Raw genomic sequence first — 9,362 nt, 5'->3', positions numbered from 1 at the left:
CTCCGGTGATCTTCCCATTTGTATTCCCACCTCCCGTTGTGTTTCTTCTTGCAATAAGCGCGGTGAAATTTTCTCTCCCGTCACGACATTTTAAATAAGGCCGCCGAAGGAAAGGAGCACCTAAAGCACAGGGTTTGAGAGCTTTTTGAGCTCCGTTACATCAAAGCGAACCGCGGTGCAGCCGCAGCGACGACCGCAGAGGACCTCAGCCCTGCGGAGACCTCTGCTCCAGCGGGACCCCCTCGGTGTCCCAGAAACCAGTGTCTTTGGGCGGGTTTATGACCAACAACCCAATTCCATAATGACCCTCTTTCAGGAGGGTGTAGAAAACAGCACTGCCCTGCACGGCAGGACATTATGCACGCGAGTAAAAATAATGAGCTCCTGAGCCAAGGTCGGATCTCCGAGAGCATCCGCCCAGATTACAAGTGGCATGACGCGTCCTGCACCCCCGGCCCCGGGGCCGTGCTGCAGCCCCGGCCGTAGCCCGCAGCAGCCTGCCGCCGCCCCTGCCTGGGGAGGACAGTCCTCATGAAGACTTCTCTCCGCAGCAGGCAGGGCGACGTGCCGCGCCTGCCGGGCTGCTGCCTGCGGGACAGCCCTCGCCTGCCCCCGGCAGCGGCTCCGGGGGTGCCCAGCGCCCCGCGGAGCCGCGTGCATTTTCCATTGACACATCGCACGGGAATCCGCATAACACAGGAGCTAGCCAGCATCACTGCAGAGAGTGGGCAGTCTCTTTTTTTTTTTTCTTCACCCTGAAATTATCTCATTTCCTCAAATACATTTGCCATGATTTAACACAGTTAGGACTCCACTCAAGCTTTTAACACAGGCTTTTAATATTGCTGTCTGTCCTTCGCCTGGTGTCTCCCAGGAAAAACAAGCCATCTTTTTTAGTACAGAATAAGAAATTTTCAGCCAGAATTTGCCGTTGGTAACTGTAACTTTAAGAAGTTGCTTCTTTTTTAGTGTTTGCTGCAGGGAAAACAAACACAAAAAGTAGTCCAGGACATATTAAGAACGCAAACGAAGAGAAAACCCAATCGATTTATATTTCCCCCAAACATTCCTCCATGCCCACTGCGTTCTGCTGTTACCTTTTCAACCTGCGTGGACTTTTAGTAACTAAACAGAACAGCAGACCTTTCATTTTCCCTTACCCCATTTAGAAAAAAAAAAAAAAAAAAGCCAGTTATGATAATGAAAATGTTTAACAGCAACGCGGGGAAAACGGTTAAACTATTTTTTTCCCTCCAGATCTGTGCCACAGCTTCTCATCTCTTTATTTACTTCAGCCTTAAGAAATCCATTTCTGGTTGGAGAAAGTCTTTCCGGGACTCCCTGCGCGGCCCCGGCGCAGCGCTGACGGGCGGCTGAGCACCGAGGGCGTTGAACTTGAGCTCTGGGGTCACGGCTGGTGCGGGCCGCTCCCTGACTCCCACCGCTGCTCTGAAGCAGCGCGGGGCCCTCAGGGACCCTGACCTGGGACGAGCTCGCCGCCCCCCCGCAGCTGCGACCTCAAATGAAACGTCGGCCGAGCAGCTTTGCCACCGGGCTAACGCTTTCTCGTTTAAATTAAAACCTGTTTGTGTGCAGAGGCAGCCCCAGAAGACATCATGTGATCATTACCCTCGCAAAGCGAGCGCCCGCGGGATCTCGGCCTGTGTATGTGGGGAGGGACGGTGCTGCAGGGCCCGCGTGACTCGGGGACGCGCTGGGTTCGTGTCCTTCACCGCTCTCGGGTGACATTTAATGGAAAATCAGGACTGAACACGCAAGTAGACGCCCCGAGACTGGCCCTTCGCGTGTATGACGGCGTGAGGCGGAGGGGAGAGTCGGGTCTGAGAGGGAGTGCGGTGCGTGCCGAGACACGCGGGGCAGCCGCTGCGCGGGCGCGGAGCTGCGCTGCCAGGCGGCCTCCGGCGGGCAGGGCCGGCGGGCAGGACGGGCAGCGCCCGCGGCCCCGCCGCGCAGTACCGCCGCCGCACCGCCAGGTGGTGCCGCCGTGCCCGCCGCCGGCGCTGCGCTCTCGCTGCGCGGTCGCTGCGCGGCTCCCGCGCCCCGCGGGGTCCCTCGGGGCAGCCCCGCTCCCACGGTGCCCGCGGATACCGACCCCCCCGCCCCCGGGCCCAGCGGTCCGCCCGCGCTCGGACCCCGCGGGGCGCGTCCCGGAGACCTTGCGCTGCCGCGGGTATGCCGCCGGCGCTGCGCGCCGCCCTGGGCCCCTGTTGGCAGCCTGCCCCGCCGAGGCGGGGAAGCAGATATTCCTGTCCGTCTTCCCAAGCACGCTCGGAGTGGTTAATAGCTGGCCGAGATGTTGTTTGTCTGATCTAATCCCAACTTCATTTCAATTAAGTTGTATGACCTCTTTCCGAGCTCAGAATCAATAAACGAGCACCGAAATATTCTTTGATGCCTCGAGTAATAACTTTCAAGGTAAAAATGAAAAGAAGTCTGGGCATAGGCCTAAGCAGCTATTTAAACTTACACGAACAACTGAGTAAACACCGTCTAACAAAACCTTGCATATTTCGGCAGTCTGTGTAACTTCCTCCCCCTTTGCCCACTAATGTCACCGTAACGCCAGCGGTTCTTTAGGCTGAGCTTTTGGTTTTGAAGAACTATAAACATGTGCCGAAAGGTTTTTGGGCTGTGCTGTTGTTCTGGGGGACAATATAATAAATCCCCCAAACCAAAACCGATAAACGTCGGTACAGTAAATGCATCTGGTTTGCTGGTAATATAAATATCAGATGACTAGTTTATTAGTGGGTTGGCAGTTTGGGGTGAACTGATTAATTGCATGGCTAGGAACGATTTGGTTACTTCACATCTACTTGGAAGATTACTAACGTCTTTTATGACATGTTATTTGCCTTGCTTATGAATGTAGCTATATTTTAAGATACATTGTGCATATCCTAAGGTATCGGTATTATTTAAAAGGTGCAAAATATAAAATAACACTAATGAAGATCATTCACAGCCGCACTTGCGAGTAACTTATTTTCCTCACATTGAGGCTTTTCATACACTCTTTTCCATCCGCTCCGAACAACATAAAAAGCGTTCCCTCCTTTTTAGTGGTGCAGTAACATTTCTGGAGCCTGAAGTTGTGCCGGCTTTGGTTGGGTGCACACACGAGTGCCTCGGAGATGTGGTATCTCGGCTGCGGTTTTCCAAGGAGCAGGGGGAAGGATGCTCGCCCTGTTGCAGCCTTTAGGAAAACAGACGAGGGCGCCAAACGACAGCAATAAACCCGGCCGCAGGCTTCCGCTCCGCCTCCCGCCCCGCCGGGCCCGGCTGCCGGGGCCGCCGGCCGCCGCGGAGCCGGGCGCGGCGGGGGAAGCGGGGCTCCGGGTGCCGGCCCGGGCTGCGGTCACCCCGGGCCGGGCGGTGCGGGGCGGCGCGGTGCCCGCTGCCGCCCGCGGGGCGCCCGCTCGGACACGCTCCTTAAGGCCCGAGGTGGGGTGTAGCGGCGGGGGCATCCCCGTTCCGCCGGGAGGGTAGCGCAAAGTCCCCGTGCCCTTCCCCGCCGGGGGCTCGAGGGGGATCGTGTGCGGGCCCTCCCCGTCGCTTGCGCTCGCCTCGCTCCCCTCCGCACCGGCCCGCTCTGCCGCCCCCGCGGGCTGGGAAAAGTTGATATTTACTTTTGTCTGGTTTTGGGGCTGTAAAACGCAGGACACCACACTGCACGCTAAATTCACATTTCAAAGGACTGACATAAAACTCTCATTAATGGAAGGCTGGATTTTGCAAACAACGCTTAGAATGTTTCCTAAATATTTGGTGGAATGTTTAGGGAGACTTTAACACTTTATTAAAAAAAAAAAACCTGACAAGTATCCCATTTTCGAGCTATGAATCATGCGCAAGAGCGCAAGAGCTTAGGAGATGTGTGTGTCTACCGTTAGCAGGAACAGCTCTCCTCGCAAAAAACCAAACCCGCATTTAATCACAGGAAATATTGGGGTGTTTCTCCGGGCGATGAAATTCAGATTCCCAGGGTCTAAATACGAGATGATGTGGGTGAAAAAAAACCACGGCGAGAATAAAGGTTGGGCAGCTATCGAAGAGCACTCCAGAGATGCTAACGACAAAGGATTTATCTTCGTTTAAATGGTGGCCATCAGCGTCATTATTACTAGGAAAGTTATCACTGAAGGGAGACTTTCCGACTGTCACGGCTGCCGAGCGCGGCAGCCCGCGTCCCCTGCAGCGCGGCGAGCCTGCGCCCCGCAGCACCCGGCCAAGAGCGGAGGGATGAGCTCACTGAACCACAGGTAACTTTGGAGAGAGGGTGCTAGAGGTGGTGCCTCTGCTAGCTCGAAGCCTGTAGGCGATAAACCCCCAGCACTTATTTCCACTACTATTATTTTTAATTTCTAATCGCGTCGACTTTATTGGCGGTGGGGAGGGAAGAAGCTGGAAAGAAACCTGCCGGGAGGATGAAATGGCACGGCCGCTGAGTGTTTTAAATCACGAACGCATTTAAAGTCCTTCAGTTATTCCCTTCCCTTCCCCCCCGCCCCGCCACACTGTACTACAGCCGGTATTGTCCCAGAGGGGGGAAAAATCGCAGGCTAGCTTCGTCGGGAAGCAGGATCATAGAAAGTAAAAACGAAGGACGCAACGAAGAAAAATATATTAGAATTATAATGTATTAGATTATAATAAATATTTTAATTTTCAGGCAAGTGCTGTAGGTGCAGCCGATTCGGTGCGTGCCGGCAGCAGTGGTCGTATGAAGTCTGGGCGCAGGGTTCGCGTGTCTGAGGGGGGTGCGCGGGGGTGTCAGTGTAAATTCCTAAATAAAAGTACTAACGCGGGCTGGAAATGGAAGGAAAAAGTAAGGAAGTATCAGCGTCAGGAGGTTCTCGGTCCTCTGGTCCTCTTCCAGCATTTCCTCGCTTTGTGATCTAAAATCCGCCTTAGAAACAATAATAAAGAAAAGCATTATCTAATATTTAGCATGTAGTTCTGTCCGAGGACAAATGAGAAAGAAGCTGCATCATTAGGACCTAAAAGGCAACAAAACAAAAATCAGAGCATAATGATGCACCTAAATGAAGGGGGAAATGTTGCACAGCTCATTTTATTAATCAGACTGTCAATTCCACCCCAGAGGCCAAACCCCAGAGCAATTCAAGCAAGATCTGATCAAGCTAAGGACAAGAGCTTTGCTCCTCACTTCTTGTCTTTCTTTCTTTCCACCTGGATATATTTGTCTGCTCTGAAGCCGCCTTCATTATCCACTGACAGGAGCTTGTATTTATTTGCTTATAAACCTGTTACAATAAATGATTATTCGAACAGCGTCATTCGTACCTTAATGACGAGCACCACTTTTTGATGAATGACATTTCGGGCTAGAAAGGATGTATGGGTCATTTTGACCAGTCATTCCCTCGCTTTGGCATCCCACAATTTTTACGCCTCCCTCAAAAAGAGATAATAATATTTAGAGACACTTGCCGGGCTGAATGTGAATTAGCCCCTGCTGCAGCTCATCATTAGTACGGGACCAGCCCTGCAACTTTGACATTTTTTATAAAGCTGAGATGATGGAAAGAATAAGAAAAGAGATGATCCTGATGGAGAGAGGGCTGCACAGCCCTACAGCTGGCAAAAGGCTCTCGAATTTGTCAGACTCAGCTGGAAATGCGGTGCTGGAGGCCCTTGAAAATTCTCCGCACAGTGGCCGCCTCAGCCCGAGACTGACTGCCGCCTCCCTGCACAGCGCGATCGGGGACATCTCCGCCAAAGGCAAATTTGAAATAGACACTTTATTCAATCTTCAGCATCCGAGCAGTGAAAGCACCGTCTCCTCCGAAATCCCGCCGTCGGAAAGCAGGAAGAAAATCAGCCTTTATTCCGAAGTTGCTCAAGAGGCAGATATGAACAGTGATGTGGAGGTGGGCTGCTCCGCGCTCCGCTCCCCAGCCAGCCTGACTTCCTCCCAGCTGAAGGAAAACAGTAACAAAGGTAACTCTTCCTTTATCATCTGCATCTAAGCCCCGCACTTTGCCGACCGGCTTTAAAAACCAAAGCAAACCCACCGCCACCGCCAAAGTCGCTCGCCTCCGCACCGGCGCTCTCTCTTCTGCGAAGACAGAGCTCCAGGCTGTAAAATATTATTGCGATTACTGCGCTATCCCGATAGCCGAGACACGATGCCCGGGCAGCTCCTGTGCGGGTGCGTGCCTGTGTGTGTGCGGCGCGCCCAAATCCACTGGTATGTAGATATACATCCAGAATATATGCGGGCACAAATATTCACCCACCTATATTTGGGGAAAGCTTTCTCCGTATTTTCCCTTGCGCTCCTGGGGCTCTCGGCGCCTCGCGACCTGCGTATATGTGTATGTACATACAAAGATTAAATTAGAGAGAGAGAGGAGTGCGAGGAAACTGCCCATATTTGTCTGTGTGTGTCCTTCTCTGTGCATATGCAACCTGCCGTCCTGTGTCCATCTCGGGGTAATTGGGCATTGTTCACTTTCCCCCTGTTTGTAACAGGGGGTTTGAGACAGCCTCGTCTGCTTCCCGCTTTGCGGGGCATGGTGATGGACGGTGGTTGTTATTATTGCTGTAACTGGGGAGGGGGAGCCAGGTGAGCGCTGGATTTCCTGGGGGCCACAGTGCATGCCTTTTTTTGTCAAATGTGCCAGAGAAAGAAAGAAATCCCCGACGTAATGCTGGAGGTAAAAAAAAAAAAATAAAAAATTGGCTTTTATGGCTGCTCTTATTTCATACGTCTCAAACGAAAATAAGAACGGCAGTCGCCGGGGAAAGGCTATCGCCGAGCCCGGGGCCCCTCGCAGGCTGGCGGGGCCGCGCCGACCCCCGGCCCGTGCCCACGCCCGCTCTCCCCGGGGCTCGCCTGCCCCGCGGTCACCAACCCCCCCCCCCATTTACGGAGGGAACGCGATTATGAAGTGACTCAAAAAAAACCAAACCCCAAACCCCCCAAAACCCACAAAAATCCCAAAACAACCCCAAACCAAAAAACAAACCCCGAACCAAAACCCCCAAACCCCAACCCCAACCCCCGCCAAACCCCCAACGTTATCGATTCTGCTAGCACTAGCAGCAGGGCTGTGAGGATGACAGCTGGCGCTGGGGACGGGGACACGGGGCCCGGCCCAGGCGGGAGGGCTGGGGGGCCGCCCCGCCGCCCGCTCTCACCCCCGCGCTCTTGCCCCGCAGGCTACGCCGAGAGCAGCCCGGCGCCCAGCACCCCCGCCGCCCCCGCCGCCGCCGCCCCCGCCGCCATCGGCAGCCTGCACGGCGGCGGGGCGCTGGGGGGCTCGGCGGCGGGGGCCGACCAGGTGCGCCGGTACCGCACCGCCTTCACCCGCGAGCAGATCGCCCGCCTGGAGAAGGAGTTTTACCGGGAGAACTACGTGTCGCGGCCGCGGCGCTGCGAGCTGGCCGCTGCTCTCAACCTCCCCGAGACCACCATCAAGGTAGGCCTCCCCCCGCACCCCGCCGAGCCCCCGCGGCCCCGGCCCCGGCCCGGCCCCGCGGCGCCCCGCCGGTTCGCTCGGAGGACTCGCCGGGCCCTTAGCTGCCATCATCCCTCGTCCCCATTTGCTTCTCCGCACCAAAAACTTTTCATTTGCTTTTTGAAAAATTGTAATTATTTATTTTCCTCGTCAGTTTTTATCGCGTTAGCGTATTTCCTAAAGAGAAAAGGGGAGAGAAAATACACGCGGCTATCAAACACGGGGGTGGGGGGGGGGGTGTGCGTGAGCGCGTCAATACCACAAAGTCATAGTCCTGCGTGGGGGGGAGGGGACGACTCGAAGGGAAAAGGTTTATTCAGACCGAAGGGGTCCCCCCCGGACCGATGGGGGCCATTCCCACAGCTCCCCTCGGGCAAGGACACAGGCTATCGCTCCGGGCAGGAGAGGGGTCGTCTACATGCGGGGGCGGCGAGTGCCAGCGGGTTCCGGCGGAGGCGGCTGCGGGAGCCGGCGCGGCGGGGGGGCGCGGAGCGGAGCGGAGCTAAGACCGCGGCTGTGCTTGTCTCCCCCGCAGGTGTGGTTCCAGAATCGTCGGATGAAGGACAAGCGACAGCGCCTGGCCATGTCCTGGCCCCACCCGGCCGACCCCAGCTTCTACACCTACATGATGACCCACGCGGCGGCCACGGGCAGCCTGCCCTACCCCTTCCACTCCCACGTCCCCCTCCACTACTACCCGCACGTCGGGGTCACCGCCGCCGCCGCCGCCGCCGCGGCCTCGGGGGCCGCCGCCGCGCCCTTCGCCACCTCCATCCGCCCGCTGGACACCTTCCGCGCCCTCTCGCACCCCTACTCCCGCCCGGAGCTGCTCTGCAGCTTCCGACACCCCGGCCTCTACCAGGCGCCGGCCGCCGCCGCCGCCGGCCTCAACAGCAGCGCGGCCGCCTCGGCGGCAGCGGCGGCAGCAGCGGCGGCGGCGGCGGCGGCGGGCTCGGGGCCGCCGGGGGGCTCGGCGCCCTGCTCCTGCCTCAGCTGCCACAGCAGCCAGACGGCGGCGGCGGCGGCGGCGGCGGCGGCCTCGGCGCTGGGTTCGCGGGGCGCCGCCGCCGCCGAGTTCCCCTGCACGGCGGCGGGGCAGCGCTCCGAGAGCGGCTTCCTGCCCTACTCGGCCGCCGTGCTCAGCAAGGCCGCCGTCGCCTCGCCGGACCAGCGGGAGGAGGCGCCGCTCACCAGATAACTACCCCGGCCCGGGCCCGGGGGCGGGGGGCGTTTTGTAGGGGGGGGGTGGAGGTGGGAGGGGGGGACCGGGTCGGGGGGCGCCCCCCGGGCTCGGCCAGAAAAGTTCCGTCTATTTTTTTATTGCTGACGGCCCCGTCGCGGAGGGGCGCGGGGCCCGGTGGGGAGGGCGCTCCGCGGATCCTGCGCCCCCGCGGAGGCGGCCCCGCGGTGGGCGCTGCCGGGGCTGCCGGGGGCTGCCGGGCTCCGCGGGGCTGCGGGGGGCCGGGCCGGGCCGGCGGGTGCGGGCAGGGGCAGCCGGCGGAAGGGAATGTGTTTCTGGCCTTTTTTTTTTTTTTTTTTAATATATTTTATTTTTTTAATTCTTACTATTATTGTTTCGGTTTGAGTTCGACTAAAAGGGAAAAGTCTCGCCTATGTCTGTCCGACAAGCGGTAGCTAGCGGGGCTGCCGCGACTGGGCCGGTAACGGGAGGGAAGTGTGAGATTGACAGGATGGGGAGAGGCATTTTTTAAGCTTACGCTTTCTAACTACTACCGTAATCCACGCTATCTGGGAAATACTTGAATCTCTCTAGGTGTAGGCTGTCGTCCTGAAGCATTTACCTTCAGGACACTTTTCTAAATTTGATTTTTTTTCCTTAGCGCCTTTCTCTCC

At 57.1% G+C, this 9,362-nt stretch overlaps 1 protein-coding gene across 1 annotated transcript; it reads left to right on the top strand.

The window, feature by feature from the left end:
• The first annotated feature begins 5,561 nt into the window (after positions 1-5,561).
• On the top strand, positions 5,562-8,706 carry EVX2 (even-skipped homeobox 2). The gene is made up of 3 exons (XM_064453317.1): positions 5,562-5,985; positions 7,210-7,469; positions 8,044-8,706. Exons 1-3 carry the CDS (start codon positions 5,562-5,564, stop codon positions 8,704-8,706), a joined length of 1,347 nt encoding a protein of 448 aa, XP_064309387.1.
• Positions 8,707-9,362: the final 656 nt, after the last annotated feature.

The sequence above is a fragment of the Phalacrocorax carbo genome, chromosome 5 (assembly GCF_963921805.1).
Source record: "Phalacrocorax carbo chromosome 5, bPhaCar2.1, whole genome shotgun sequence".
NCBI classification, from domain to species: Eukaryota; Metazoa; Chordata; class Aves; order Suliformes; family Phalacrocoracidae; genus Phalacrocorax; species Phalacrocorax carbo.
The sequence above is the reverse complement of the archived record's forward strand: the minus strand, read 5'-3'. Positions and strand labels throughout refer to the sequence as shown.